Source organism: Coloeus monedula, assembly GCF_965178545.1.
Source record: "Coloeus monedula genome assembly, chromosome: 13".
Classification (NCBI taxonomy): domain Eukaryota; kingdom Metazoa; phylum Chordata; class Aves; order Passeriformes; family Corvidae; genus Coloeus; species Coloeus monedula.
The window spans coordinates 4,875,289-4,891,570 of NC_138793.1; the positions used below are offsets into that span (position 1 = coordinate 4,875,289).

The 16,282-nt window shown below is 41.5% G+C and overlaps 1 protein-coding gene across 1 annotated transcript; it reads left to right on the forward strand.

The window, feature by feature from the left end:
* Window positions 1-9,018: 9,018 nt before the first annotated feature.
* On the forward strand, window positions 9,019-14,654 carry CLEC3A (C-type lectin domain family 3 member A; the record flags this gene model as incomplete). The annotated part of the gene is made up of 3 exons (XM_082290248.1): window positions 9,019-9,133; window positions 11,508-11,588; window positions 14,263-14,654. 3 exons carry the CDS (start codon window positions 9,019-9,021, stop codon window positions 14,652-14,654), a joined length of 588 nt encoding a protein of 195 aa, XP_082146374.1.
* Between the last annotated feature and the right edge of the window lie 1,628 nt (window positions 14,655-16,282).

Sequence of the window (16,282 nt, forward strand, 5' to 3'; positions counted from 1 at the left end):
ACAGGCACAGGACAGGGGATTGACAGAGGGAATCATCTTTAAGGTCTCACTTGAACGATCAGTCTGGAACCACTCACCCGAACGTGCTGGATGCCACTGGCTGTCCTGCACCACACTTGCTCTTGCCAGTTCTCACCATTCACATATTACATGGCTCATTTCAATACTGTATTTCTTGCAGCACATTCCCTGAGGTTGTGGTTTAACTTAATAAAGCATACATAATATGATTCATATGAGATCTTTGATCTGTGTTTTGTTCAACATGTCAGCAGTGGATAAAGTCATTACAGTGTTCTGTTCACTAATCAACCTGCAAAACAGGAAAATAAAAGGGTAATTGTTGCAAGCTTCTGCCCTTATTTTCATTAAGATGGCAAGCTCAACTCAAACTGGAATCTCACAGGTCTCATCCCACTGGCTTTGATAGGGACAGCATCGAGCTGATTAGTTCTCTAAATGAATTCAGTCATAGCTACAGCATTAAAAATTCAGCAAGTAATATTTATGTCCCTGTTGTAGCTTATTTGGTGGGGAAAAACCCCACAGGATTCTTTTTTAAATCCTTGCTCAACTCTCCATGTTAAAATACACATTGCTAAACCAAATTATCTTTCTTGAGGATGCAGATTTGATTTATACTGGGTTTTTTGAGCCACTGGTGCAAGTAAATGATATAAAATGGAAAATCCTTGCAGTCAGAGGACCTGAGCTGTGGGTTTGTGCTGTGGGATGGACCAGATGGGGATGTAACTTGTCACCTTGTTATATGAGGCTGATTTATTCCATGCAGAGCCCATTGTATTATTTTAGGAAACAATATTAACAAAAGCAGGACAAACAATCCCCAATTCCTTAGTACAACATATTTATAGCATTGAAACCCAGCTGTACAGGCATGTTTGACCTGATGGGTGTCTGTCTGCAGCTGCTCTTATACATCTAGAAAATGTATAATCGGCCTGAGCCTGAGCCTGATCCTTTACTGGGTAACACTGGTATGAGGCTGTACAACAAAGGGGATTTACCCTGTGCATTAAACAGGCAGAGGAAAACCTGCTCTTTTCTCTTTCAACTTGTTGGATAAGCAATATAAAATCAGAGCTCTCCTGATCATTCCTAGGGCACTGAAGACATCTGCTGGAAATGGGAATAAACTGCAGTAAGAATGTGCATGACAGAATGAATAAGGAACATTTCTGAGAAGTTTATATTTACACAGTGCCTAAATTGCTCAGCAAATGCTACAATATTTTCCATGTGAAAGTATTATTTGAACATATTTGAATAAATAGCCTGTTTTTTCCTGCTGTTCTTGTTGCCACTGAGGATCAAAATTTCAGTTTCTAAAACCTGCAAGTCTGAATGCAGTCTCTGAATTCCCTTCATCCCTGATGTGTGAGGTCATGCCACAGACATACACAGAAAATACATGGCACCATGTGCTGGCACTGAGGTCCAGGCCAGGTTTCCAGCTTTAAATGGATCTAAGTTGTTTGTAGTTGGATACAGAAGACCACACAAATGTCTTTCCATCTTGATTACAAACCAATTTTGTACAAATCCTGTTGTGACTCCAGGTCCTCTTGAAAGAGCTTCCCAGAAAACTGTACAGTCTGTGAGGGAGTGTGGCCCTGCCTCTTGCACATCCCCAGCTGGTCCATCCCCCAGCTCAGGGCCTCTGACTGCACCTGGCTCACAGGAGTGTGGCACAGAGAGGGGATGCTGTACGGGGCTGGAAACACCTTGGAGATGGGCAGGGATCCAGGAGTGTGACACGAGGGTCACATGTAGCCCAAGCACACACACAGAGGACGTGTCTTTGGCATCCCCCAACTCTACCAGAGGAATCTCCTTTTTCAGGCAGAAAAGAAGGCGAGGAGAAGTGGGGATCTGTGTCCCACTCTTCATGACCAACAGGCACTTTCAGGTAATGTTACAGCATGAATTCAGTTCTGAAGGGTGCTATGTCCAGACCCATAGTCCCTCCTTATGAAATCTCCCTAACAGCAGGTGTGTGCACCCTTTCAGGTATAACTGCAGCCACCTTCTTGCTGATTCCTTCAGCTTTCCTTTAAACACTCCAGGGTTCTCCCAAACATGTAGGGCAGGGGTTGGAATGTCCTGCAATTTCTGGAATGGACTAATCCTACTCATCAAACGCTGCCAGTACCTCAGCCAGGGTCTGGCTGCACCTTAGAATGTGCAGTGACTGCATTTTATACAGACATTAACAAGCTGGCTTTGTGCTGGATAGCTTGAGTGCTATCAGCAAAGAAGCTACAGAACACAGCACAAAAGACACGTTAAGGATCTATTTTGCTCATCTGCACTGGTGGCCTTGCTCTTCTGGCTTCAGCACCCACCCCTGCTGGGTTCCAGGTCCTTAAGGACAGCAGCTCTCAGGGCAGGAGGATGCTGTGCTGCCTTGTCGTGGTTCTTTCTGCCCACACTAGAATTCTGCAGGAAAAGGCAACTGAGACTTTAAAAAGTCCTCACAGATTTCTGTGTTGTGTTCAGTAAAATTTTAGGAGCAGCTATTGAAAAGACATCCAACAGTAACAGCGTATCTGTGTGTGCCCAAACATAGCCTGGAAGGTAGGAGAGCTGGATGGGAGGGGATGTTACACCAGGGACCTTTCCCAGTGGGCATCCCTCGCAGAGACAAATGCTATTTCTGACTGGACATACTGGGCCATTGGTGAAAATTACACCTATACAGGTTAGTTTTTCATTTCCACTCTCAGCATCCTTGTGTGAGCATCGTCCAGTAGCTGATGTGTGGTTTGCATTTCCATCCCAGCACGTGGGCAGGGATATGCACAGAGCATGGAAGTAGGGCATGATGCAGGATTTGTCCTCCCCCTTCCCCAGCCCCCAGCAAGCCAGGGCTAATTCCCACTGCTTGAGTTTGCCTGCAGAGACAAGCAGACATCTCCCAGGCAGTTACATTTAGGTTTTTTTTTTCCTTCTTGACTAAGCAGCTGAAAAAACTCTGTTTACATTTTAAAGAATGGTGGTTTATTTGGGCTACATCCCAAGTTTTCCAAGCCTGGGGCCTGGCACAGGAGCTGATTATGCCTGTGCATGGGGACAGTGCTGCTCCTAAAACACAGTGAAGCAGGGTCAGCTGCTTGCAGTTCCCGTGACTCAAGTTTTGGTTTGGCAAGGCAGTCCTTGACCAGAACCTTCAAGTCCTTGGTGAAGTGCAGCCACCAAAGGCAGACATGATCACACTCCTGCGAAGTCTGAATTTCCATCCTGATTAGTAAAATCCAACAAACACATCTCAAAACACAATCCCTGCTCTGCCTGGCCCTCCTGGCTGCGTGCATAGCTGCACTGTTGGAAACCTGCTGTGAACCTGTGGATGTGCAACTCAGGCTGCCTGGAGAGTTTCACAGTGCCTAAAGCAAGGCTTTGTCCAAATCAGTTGGTCTGGCACACATAAGGATGAGCAGAACCTGGTGAGATCATGTTAATGTGAGGCTGTGAAACCTCGTATTAGGGAGGCTATGATGATCAAAACCGAAATATTTAAAAGGAGAAATTAAATGCTCGGATGTCTTCAGGTCTTTTCCAGGAAGGTAAAAAGTCAGCACACATTACAGGAGAAAAAATAGCACAACAGGTAATTTGTGTTTACAAAAGAGAAAGAGATACATTCTCACACATATCCCAAGGGCTAAAAGAGCTGACCTGCTGCCAGGAATTTCCAATATGGAAACTTTGCCAAGTCCACAGGAGTAGCATTTTAAAAGACCCCATTCAACTCTTCTATTTACACCTGGACTGCAAAGAAACTGATTTAAATTTTCTCCTAGACCCCCTTATCTTTAGAGATGCCAGAGTCAGCTGATCTTTAAAAGGTCTCTTTTTTGAGAGGGATTGTGGTTTGCTCTCTATGCACATTTCACATATCCAGCAAAACATTTATCTCTAAATAAGCATCTATTTCTTTGGGGTCCTTCCTGACTAAAAAACCAAGCAATGACAGGCAGAAAAACCCTGTGCACCTTCTTATCTTTGCAGCTAAAGGCTTGAAGTAAAAACAGTTTGGCAACTCTGTAATTTCTTCGATATACCTGAACACCATAAGAAAGGACCTGTGTCAGTCCAGAGTGTCAGTGCATTGGACAGGAAACCAAAAGAGCTCAGTGGCTTTTCTCACATTGCTTTGTACAGATTTGGTGAATCTCTTCTGAATTCTGAGTCTCTCTGGCTTTGACAGTGTTTTCTCTGCTTTACAACCTATAATCCATATCCAGTGCCATTACAAGAGAATGAAAGGAATACAGGTGAGATGATTTGGTCACACAGACAAGATGATGCTATTTGTCTTAAATATGTGTGATATATGTTAGACAAGTCTTTCTGCTGCATTTTGCAAATAATTTCCCGTCCTCTTTGCTTGCTGAGACCCAGCTGTGAGATGCTTTGTGACAAAAACTCCAAAATAAGAGATAAAAGCACTTATTCCAGAAGCTTAAAACACTGTCCTGATTCATCTTTTCAGTTCACATACATTATTATATCTCAAATTTCTTCTTTTTTTTGAAGCTTGTATTTACAGCATGGGAATTGAAAAGCACTGGACCTGTAGGTAATAACAGCTCCATTTAGACCTGGAAAACACCATGCTGAGAAGCAGATTTATTGATCAATCATTATCAACCCACAGTGCCAAGGTGAGGCGTGTTCTTGGGAGAGCAGAATCACATCTCTAAGGAAGATGTGAATGCCCTCATTTCAAAACTCACTGACACTCAGTGCAGGTCACTGGTGGGCAGCCTGGTTCTGCAATAAACCTGGAACCACCTTTAATTCTGCTAGAGCAGATCTCTTGTACCCAGCAAATTTCCTTTCAAAACACCAAATTAGCATGACAGGAAAAAACTTGAACCGCTGGCAAAACCCCAAAATATCATTAGTAAGTTTCACAAAACCTCACATACCATAAGGCTAGCCCTTCTCTTTTCTAAACACAGTTTGCTTGTACAAATTTCCCCAAAATAACTTTGGTGTTGGGATGTCAGCCATGATTCTGCCTCATACCTCTTTGGACTGAGATCAAATCCTTAAGCAAGACTTTGCAAGACTTTTCAAGGCCAAAGAAACCAAGCATACAGTAATTTTCCAAGCACAACATAACCCTTGACTAGGAAAGTTTGCAAAATTTACTACATTAAATTAAAACAAATAAAAATCAACCAGTGGATCCCATTTACCCAAGACAGTAATAAAAATGGACATATCAGAGGTGATAAACCTTTTATTAACCTTTGTGTTATCTACTTTAATTGACCATTCTGGCTCTTCAGGTTGCCCCAATTGCAATTCCTTGGCCTGGTAACGCTCTGATCAGTTTTCATTTTCTCTTTTTACTCTCAGTAGAAGGGGCAAATAATTACTCACCTTCATGGCATTATTTTCCTAAAGCTGAGCTGAACTTTCTAGAACTGAAATTCTACAAGAAAAATGGAGTTTGCCCTGATCCCCGGAGCAAATACAGCCCATCCATTTCCCATTTGGTCAAACATCCCCCAGCACAACTAGCTCTGAAGCACAAGGGGACTGTAGGGCTCAGTAAAACACGGGCAATCTACTGGCAGCTGGGAGCAGTTCACTTCCCAACAGACTGAAACACTAAATCTTTTTAAAGCTATTTTTTACAAATGCTGTTGTACTTCTGCAACCAGACCTATTTCAGGAGCTCAGCATCCAGTCTTCATCTCACACTGGCTTCTCATACTCTGTGCCCCATTGCATGTTCTTTCCACAAACCCAGGGATGGATGAGAAAGGAGAGGAAAAAACAGCTGTATGAAGACTTTTCCTGAGCCAGTTTACAGGAGCATATAAAGGTAGAACTGTCTCTGAAGAAAACAGTTTTTACCTTGAAGAGTCTCTGTGGAGAAACAGAAAAAAGCCTTTTACCAAAGGATGTTTGTGTTCTGAATGGTCTGGTTGTCTGAAAGCAAATGGAATGAGGTGGGGAGATGGGAGCCAAAACCCCAGGTGCCACTGCAGCATAGCAGCTCTGGCTTTTGCAAGATGTTTCTTATCAGACAGAGCATTTCAGGAGTGCCTCAAAGTGAACTAAGCTCTTCAAGACACAATTCTGTCTGTATGCACAAGTTCTACTATAGTGCTGTAAACATAAAAACCACACTTCCATCCGAGTCTGGATGCAGCTCTAAAGATATGAGAATATTTATTCTTGTATCGTATATTCTGATACAGAAAGTGGAGTAACTTGTTTCAGGAAAAATTACTCCTATCAGTATATAATAGTAGTCACTCCCTGAGCTGTATTACCTTGTTGTAACTGTGCCAGTAAAAGAAAAATTCCACCTCTAAATGACATTATAATGCTTGTTTCAAGCCCATACACAGCCCAGGTACTCACTTCAGGGAGCCTCCTGTGTGGCACCATTTCCTCAGTAGCACTGCGAGGTTATGCCTTCTCAGCAGCATATTTTGACTGTTCTCTGGCTCTCCTTCCCACACACCGTATACAAAAAGTTAAACCTGCTTCCCCAGTTGCTATAGGTCAGTCATAAGTGTGGAAACTGTTATTTGGGTACTCCAGAGGAATTCTAGCCCCTATCTCCTTGTGGTCTATCCCAGCAGCTGCAAGGGCAGCTTCGTGATGCACTTTTAAGGAGTGAAATCCAGCTGAGCTGCTTGCAGACTGGCAAAATGGTCAGAGAGACTACTGAATGAGGGGGATTAAGCTTTCAAAACAGAATTTCAACTCTGTTCTTGAAAGAACATTACATGGCATACTCCAAAAAAGCAGTTTTTTCACTCACGCTCTTGGCCAAGAACTGCCAGAATACCAAATCTGTGTTTTCTTTATCCCCCCATTTCTAGTGACTTGTATGCTGCCTCAGTAGAGTACAAGTCTTTCTCTGTCAGACTCATTTCACAGGAAGAAAAGAAGCCTGTGTTAGCAAGCTCAAGTTCCTTGGGGCAGGAACAAATCCATTCTGGTACTGGGACCTTGAACACACACTAAAAGGCTTGTTGACCCAGCTACTGGCCCAGCCTCTCCCAAAGCCTGTGAGACAGTTAAGCTCCACATGAAACAGCTCCAGGGGTTTGCAGCTCCCTTATCAAGGCAACCTGAAATTAGCACAGTTTAATTTGTCAGGTTGAAAGCTGCAGTGGTTTAGGATCAGCTTCATGTGCAAATCCACAAGATCTGAGAAGGCACCAACTGAAAAACTAAGTGGAAGCAGTTACTGATTCAGCCATCTGCCCTTACTTAACTTACATTGATGCCCCAATACCACTGGAATAAAATATGGATCAAGAGTGAGCTTAGGGCTTGTTCTAAAGGACAGATTAAATCCTGAACTAGACCCTTGCAAAGCTCCTTGCTTTCCTCTCTGCCAGCTCAGATTTCAGTTCCTGGTGTGTCAGTTGGAATGTCAGCCCTTTCCACATTTACCATGGACTGAAATTTGCAGCTGTGTGAGAGATTTTTCAGGCAGTTCTGGGTGGGTGGGACCCACAACAGCCATGTCTGGTGTGCTGTGCTCCAAAATAGCTCTGAGGACTGAGCAATGTTGATCCAGAGGTTTCCTGACACAATGGATGTTAATACTTCAATATTTTGGAGCAGGACCACTGGAACTAAGTTTTATCCTATCAGGATGCATTTATGGAAAGTTTCTTAGCTAATGATTAAGAGATAGTTGCTAGTTACAGACTGTGAGAATACAGGGAGCTGTTTAAAGGTGTCCAGAACAGACAGGGCAGGTGTGGTTTGTGCTGTAAGTACTGAAGTGTCTTAGTGGGGGTAGGAAAAAAACAGTCAGTATTCATGCAGTACACCAGCATGTTCCTAAATCCCAGCTTTCTTTTAATAAAGTAGTAAGACTCCTGATCTTAAAGTCCTGATAAAAAAAGTGTCAGCAATGTGAGCAGAATGTAATCAAGGCAGAGATGGCAAAGGGATGTCAGGAAGAACAGCTCTGAAGGGCATGAACTGCCCCAGCCAGCACCCAGCAATGGCTTTGGTGTCAATATTTTAAACAAACCCTCTCTTAATGGGGGAAAAAGAAAAGGAAAAAAGAAAAAGTGTGATGTATGGGAATCTTTTTGTGACAATTTCATTTGTTCACCAGAATCAGAGAGAGGTTCTATTTCATACAGCAATCCTAGTTAATGGCAGCCCCACAGAAGTCCACAGAGCCCAAGGGCAAATGAAAGAGATTCAAACTCAGAGAGTTCTCCAGAGTCCAGGGAGACACTGTCCTGCTTCAAGCACCTTGTGTTTTACTCTTCCACTGACCCTACAGTCAGGACCTGGGAACCTTTGGGAGAGCATAGCTACCTTTTGTTCCCCTGACTAGACCCTGCTGATGCTGTTCTCAACCAGAAATGCAGTCATATCTATCAGGCATTTATTGACTCTTCATTAAACAATAAATGCACTCCTCACATAGTGTGATTTTAATGTAAATACATAGATAAATAAAACACAGATAAATATCTGTGTGGGTCTGTAGTTGCAGTGTTTGCATTTACCGAGGGAGTGGCATCCTGGTTTTGCTTCAGTGGAAGGTGATGGCCACTGTCATGACTTAACCAGCTTGGGGCAGAGCCATGCTGGGTGAGCCTCTGACACTTGTGGAAATCTTCTGGCTACCTCTCCCCAAAGCTGGCAGTGCACAAGCATCTGGCTTTCCATCTATTTTGGCATCAGTGTTAAAACAGGAGATGTGGCACTTACAGGTGAGGCAATCAGTGCAGTGTTCAGGACTGGTACAGCTGAACTCAGAATGGAAACAGGAGTTTCAGACGGGATGTGAGAACAAGGGAGCGTCTTATGCTACAGCCAGCTAAAGGATTACACACATTTCGTAAGCAAGGAGTCCAGCCAAGCCTGTCACCACACTTTATAAACCTGACCTCAGGCAGTCCCCGCTGAGATGGGTCTGTGGGACCTGCTCTCAGAGCTGCTGAAGGGAATCTCTTCAAGATCCTTCTAAGGGTCCTTCAAAGAGACATGGCACAAACTGGACTTACGATTTTTCTACTCATCAGCTTACTACTGCTGGATCAGACCATCAGCCAGGCTTCCAAACTCAAAGCCAGGAAGCACAGCAAACGTAGAGTGAAAGGTACTGGGTCTGAACTGGGAGGAGGGATAGAAACATACAAACTATGCAAATTTACTGTGTACTTTAAATAGCATTGCATGAACCAGAAACTAACACTACACAAATGCTTATTTATAAAGCACACTTGAGTCTATATTATCTGTGTGTTTAAAATATTTTTATGTGAGTTAGCAAAGCCACAAATAAGGTGCCAGAATGAGTTATGGAAATAGAGCTGTATAACAGCAGCAAATGCATTGCTCTGTTATGGCTGTTCACCTCCATCAACATTATTTAGAACTCACAGGTTACAGCTGAGAGAGGACTCTGGCTGATCATTCTTAGTTATGTAGCTATATTGACTAAGATCAGAAAAATGGAAATTAATATATAAGGGGGAAACAAGCAGAAGTATTCGGTCTCCAAGAGTTATTGTTCAGATTTTTGTACCATTTCCTAATTTTAACACAATGAATGTCTACTATTTGTGGAATATTATGCCACCTGTGTGAAAAGTACTGTGAAATAGCAAGTCAAACCAACTAGCAGGTCAACATCAAAGAATTAGCAGGAAAAGATAAAGCATCAGTTCCAATAGCAAAGCTTGCAAATACAAAACCACAGAATATTGTTTAGAAATGTCTCTGTATTGAATTTAAAGACTTATTTCTAATAAAAGTGGGTATGATGGAGGCTACACTAATGGCAAATACTTGAACTCCTAGTCAATTAAAAAACTGTGGCTTTGATAAAGCCATTGTGCAAGAAGATTTTGCTGCTCTGGAGCTGTTGAGCTTTTGACGGGGTATCTTTCCTTCTCAGAGCAGGGTAGGAGAGCAGAGGAGGCTGCTGTTCTGCTGAGTTCTTTATTTCATAGTCTCACAGCTTTCTTGAAGGCAGAGTTCAAGGGGGTTACATGATAAAGCCAAGCAGCAGCAGCAACAGCAGGCAGAAAACAGCTGCTTCTATATGTTCTATACGCTCCATATACGCTATACTCTATATGCTCTATACTCTATATGCTCTATACACTATACACTATATATTTTTTCTTACAGAAGTGTGGATTATATTTACTAATTGACCAATGAAATTAACACACTATTCTAGTTTTCCTTTCCTTAACCCATCCTGGTCTAATTCTAACAGTCATAAGCCTTACACAGGTGTTACACAGGTATTACACAGATTTGTGTGTACAGTTTCTATCAGCTCCTACTGTTCATGTGAACACTCCATCTAAAAAATGGGAACAGTATAATTCTATCTATATTTTGTCTAAAGTAAAAAATTCTGTGAAAAGGTAACACTGCTGCAGCAAGAACTGTGTTTAAGATCTCTGCTACAGCTTTTTAATGTTTAAGGCACTTAGCATATATTCCTAGTGAAGTTAAAAATCTGTATTTCTATTTCACTTTGGTGTAGCTTCATGTATCGCAGCTTGTCCAAAGGTTTTAATTCAATGCCTGTGCTTTGGCTTCCATCTGGGCTTGAGTCCAGAGAAGCTTTCACTCCAACATGGAGCACTCCCTTCTCCCCTGGAATCTCTAGGGTTTCAAGCGTGGGGTCCTAAGGACAGGCTGCTACACATCTTTTGTGCCAGCACAGAGAAGAACAGATTGGAGAACTGGGAATTCTGCCTTGGGGAAGCAGGAAACCCTGAAAGACATTATGTTGATTAAAAAAACCCAAAAAAACCAAACCAAAACAAGAAGAGGACACAAAAATGGAGTTATGTACAAATTAGCTTCTTTTCCTGTCCCACCATATTCTTGGTGCTTTTGTAAATGCTACAAAATGCTGATTCAGAATGAATTTGCATGACTCAAGTCCCCAGGCCCTCTCTATACTGAGGCAGAGAGGAAGGCTAATCCTGGGAAGTGGAGATTGCAGCTCAAAAAGCACATCTGCAACATTCAGACTGTCAAGTTGTGTTTTATTTGTTGTTCCTCCCTGTGCTAAAACAAGAGTTGTGTGAAACTTTCATGCTCACAGAAATAACATTTCTTTGAAGAACACAACTTATGTCCTGTTGTTTTTTGTCTGTCACGTCCATACACCAGAGTGTACAGGTTCAAAAGAAAAAGGGACATTTTCTGTAAATTAGATACCAGCTCACTAAACAATTATTAGCTGCAACAATCCATGATTTTCAAACAGTTTTTAGGGCAAAATCCATGATAAAATACGAGAATGAAAGGTAAAGGTGGGTTCTTCCTGTTTTTTATAGGAATCCTAGAGGCATGTTTTCATTAAGGGCAAGTATTTAAAAATAATCAAAACGCATCTCAGCAATGCAGCAACCCATGATATTTTGAAACAGCTTTTAACATGTAATTTTAATTTTGTGTGTGTGTGCATATCTGTTAATTTCTGTATATTCCTTTTGTGTAAGAAAAAGATGACCTGAAGACCCAGATTGACAAACTGTGGCGAGAAGTAAATGCTCTGAAGGAAATACAAGCACTCCAGACAGGTAAAGCAGTTTATACCAGTCAGTGGCTTCCAAAAGTTCTCACTGCCTCTCTTCTTCACTCCCATCCCTCTCTTTAATGGGATTTTATGACTGAGGAGTACAGCTCCATAAAACCATGGTGTGCCAGAGCTGTACCAGACAGACAAGTGTTGAAGGAAGCATTCAAGTAAAATCAGATCTCAGCTAATGGGGAACGAGTAGTGATTCTTCACTGAGAGCAAGAGCTAACCTGGTGCAAGAACTACTTTTGTCTTTGATATGCACAACTTCAAGCTCTGAGTTTTGTATCATCAAAGGCAGCACATTGAGGGTTCCTGGGTCTAAGAGTTTATGTGGTCAGTGAGTTAAGTGCCCAGCTTTGATACGAGCACATATTCAAATGCAAATGTTGCCATAAAACTTCAAAGTTACATCCACTGTGAGTTCAGAAATATCCTGGACCAATGTGCAGAGTCCTTTAAGTATTTAAATAACCAGATGGAAATTTCCTAACAAAATAAGAAGGGTAAATACACATGCACCTACTAGACAGTTGTGCTTTTTCACAGCTGTTGACACAAAATCTGGCATTTAAACATGTACAAGAGGAAATTACATCATTCTCATGAAACAGAACATATTTTCCTTAGGGATGGAAATATCTGGGTTGTCCAGTTTCATGTCTTGGGTTACATTTAGCTTTTGGGGCTTTACAAAATATTTTTATTTCAAATGTCTTATAAGAAGGCTTTAGAAGTTTCTTAAAAGAGGGAGCCTGTGCTAGACAAGTAACTCTTATTTAAAAGTAATTTTTGTGTTGCTTCCAGAAGGAGCTTGAGAGGAAGCATGCAGTGGCTTAGAAATGAAACCAGAACTGGGAGACTTTCTCTCCTCAAAATTTATTTTGAGCTTTATTCTAAATTTATAACCCACACCGTTCAACTGGAATCCAAATCTGGCAAAAAGACACCTATCACCCCCTAGCTCTGACTGTCTTTGTTAATGTGATAATTGAAAAAAGGAGCTCCATTTTCAGCTTATGGACATTTCCAGGACACACCTTAAAAATCTGATTTCTTCTTTTGCTTGAACTTTCTGGGTCTCCTTTCTACATAGAGTGAAATGTGAAATGCTGCCACACACCATTTTGCAGCACATACTTTCTCCCTAAAGACATCCAGACCTTATCATTGCTGAAGTAAAGTCTCTCTGATCTTTCTCATAAATATAAATGTGTTAAAGCCTTCCACATTTAATAAATATGTTCATTATTTCTCTTTGACCTTTGGAAGGGTTAAAATTTGAAGGTTAAACCTTAATAGAAAATTATGACTGAAAATGCAGCTAAGGAATGCAGTGAATACTACAACTGGAAATATTAAAAACTTGAGACATAGGATGTGGTCCAAAGTGACTTCCATATCCTGTTGATCAGAGATATAATTATTTTTTTACAAGAACAGATGACAGGAATTAGATTATAGAAAACATCAGGACAGAAGATGTACATAAGTACAAGATGAGCTTAAGCAAAAAATGAAATCATCTGCAATTAATAACATGCAGGATTCTAAAAATAATTGTCACAGGAGTCTATTCAAGGCCTTTGATACCTTCCTCAGCTCACAAGGAACATCCCACCAAGGAGGGTTCTCTTGTTATCACTGTTTTTCTTGGGAGAATCAGTTTTTCACAAATCTGCATTAGGAGATCTGGAAGGCAAAGTTTAAGGATTCCTTCCAGTGCTCCTGTCCCCACAGACCTCAGGCTGGAACAACCCCAGCAACAGCTCTGCAAGGCAATTCCAGTGACAGAGTAGCTGCCAAATTAACCCTCTGGTCTATTTGGACTTTACATCAAGACTTCCCCAGAAGGAAACAGATTTATAAATTCAAATGTTTAGAAGATTGGGTCCAGATTGTCCTGTAAGGTCAGTAATAAGTGTGCACTTTTTAAAAGCACTTACAGATTTAAGTCACTTTACCTCATTTGAATTCAGAGTTTGAAGGAAGAGACTTTGCTGGAAAATAAATTAATGCCTATGGATGTGAATATGCAATCTTCTGCAGGTAGAATTACACTTTTATTAGTCACACAGAGATTTGTATTATGAATTTCAAATCAATATTTTCCTGGTCAGCAAGACACATTTAATACAACAGTTTTCTGTCCTGCCTTTGCTTGCTGGAAACTGAGCTTAGATAAGGTGTAAAAATTTGCTTTACTTAAATATCACAAATATTAAAAGACATTTACATCTGTCTCAACTATAAACCCAAATACAGATTTCCTGATGACCAGCTTCTATCTGGCAACAATACAAATATCCATACCTCATCCATTCCATCAGTTTCGAGACTGGTGAAATAAGGTAAAACATGCTTGAAAGCAGGACTATTTGGTAAAAGGGGCACTGACAACAACAGGCGTGGGCTATATTTTAGCAGTCCCTTCGCAAAGGCACGCTGACGTGCTGGCTGCACACAGGCTCCTACATGAACTGGAGCATCAGCAGGTAAGTCTGATCTTACTCCTACTTTCAGACCCACTCTGTGGAGTCAAGAGCCTTTTGCTTGCTGAGGGACTTGTTTGCTCAAGTTGCAACACGCTTTTGGAAAATTATCACTTGAGGAACCATTACTGAAAGCTCCACCCCCCACTTGTACTGAACGTGCAAAATTGTATCTGTTCACAGTGTGTCTTCGTGGGACCAAGGCCCATAAGAAGTGCTACCTCATGTCAGAAGGCACCAAACATTTCCATGAAGCCAATGAAGACTGCATAGGCAAGGGTGGGACACTGGCTATCCCGAGGAATAATGACGAAACAAACGTTCTTCGAGATTACAGCAAGCAAAGCGCGCCCCAAGTGTCCGAGTTCTGGCTGGGTGTCACTGACATGGTCAATGAAGGGAGGTTTGTTGATGTCAATGGCATGGCTCTGCAGTACTTCAACTGGGACCGTGCCCAGCCCAACGGGGGCAAGCGTGAAAACTGTGTCTTTTTGTCTCAGTCATCCCAAGGCAAGTGGGTGGATGAAGTTTGCCGCACTGCCAAGAGATACATTTGTGAATTCCTGATCCCATAATTACATACACAAAAGACCACGGCCATGTTTCGGGTTATCAACACAGAGTTTTGCTTAGTAACCCCTCCCACACGGAGTGGCGAGTTAACAGTATCCCTCTCCTGCATCGAACTCACTCTTTACTAAAACACAAGTTTTCTCTGTTAATTTATTTTCTATTCAGATGCTAAAAATGTTTAGTGAGTACTCTCATCATGTACAGGGATATATATTATGTTTTGGCCTACATTATATCATATTTTGGCATATTATTTCAGCCTGATGTCTGGGTGACTGGATTTCACCTTTTATTTCTGTACTTTAATTACAAAATACTGCTGCATGGTAACCCTTTCCAATATGAGGTGTAGGGATCCTCTCAGTTCTAAAGTTTAAGAGGAACTTTGGGACTATGTGAGCTCCTGTGAAAACAGCAATCATCCTTTATAGAGTTTAATTGGATGGATCTGTGGCCAAGGGTTTTACCTATGGGTTAAGAGTGCTGAATGAAACAAAAATCTGATGTTAATTATTTAAATACATGCAGTCCACAGTGATACACTGCTGGAAAAAAGGGGGGTAGCTGGTTTAAAACATCAGTTAGTCTAGACATGTTTCCCTCTAAGTGTCTCAGTTATGATTAAATATTAGATGCCATTTGGAACATTCCCATAGAATAAAGCAACCTGGGACTAGATCACACTCTGCTGTGTGAAGCCTTGCTAAGCCTTGTCTCCTGCAGGCTCAGACACACTGCCATTTACAGCCACTGCCTGAAAGCCCTGGGAGGGAGACAGGAGCCCCTTTCTGGCACAGCATTCCCACTCACTCACCTCTCCCATGGGAAGGGCAGCACACCCCAGTGGAACAGAAAAGTGGGGCCAGACTACCATGTGCAAATGTTCCCAATTTAACACCTGACATTTGAAAATGAAGTAAAACACACTGGCTGCTTTTGGCTGTTCTGAATCTCCCAACAGAGATTTCCCTTCACGTCATAAATAGCTGTTTCTCTCATTTCATTTAAATATTTAAATATATTGCTGCTTGGAGGATAATTCCTATTCCTTATCTATTAAATGTGCGAGATTTTCTTAAATTATGCAATAAATTCGCAATTACCGGTATTTAATTGTTGTAGTATTTTTCCCAGCTTATGCATCCCTGTGAAGGCCATTTTTTCCTAGGACTTTCCTTGAGGATTCAAAAAGGGCACCTTTTTTCTACTATTGTACTTAGAGGCCACAGGATAAAATTTGGATCTCTGCTGTGTAATACAGCCCAAAAGCTGCATAACATCTAACTACTCAAGGCATCTGTAATGTGTTGTATTTAAATTCATTTTCCAACACTTAATGTACTTGTAAAATTCTGAATTCTCTCATTTACTCCTGAGTTGAAATAGAGCAGCAAAAAGGCCCCAAATATATCCAACTTTCTTTCAAAATCTACCAGCATTTGCTAAGGTTGGGGTAAAAATTTTTGTTACTTTATTTGTACATGATTAAAAGTCTGTATGGCTTCTTAACCTCTGACTTGTCTGAAATAAGTCAGTATCTCAGCATATCCCTACAGCTACAGTCAAACTGAAAATCCACCACAAATTCCAGAACTTGTTTAACTGGCACAGGACTATGTATTCATAGGCT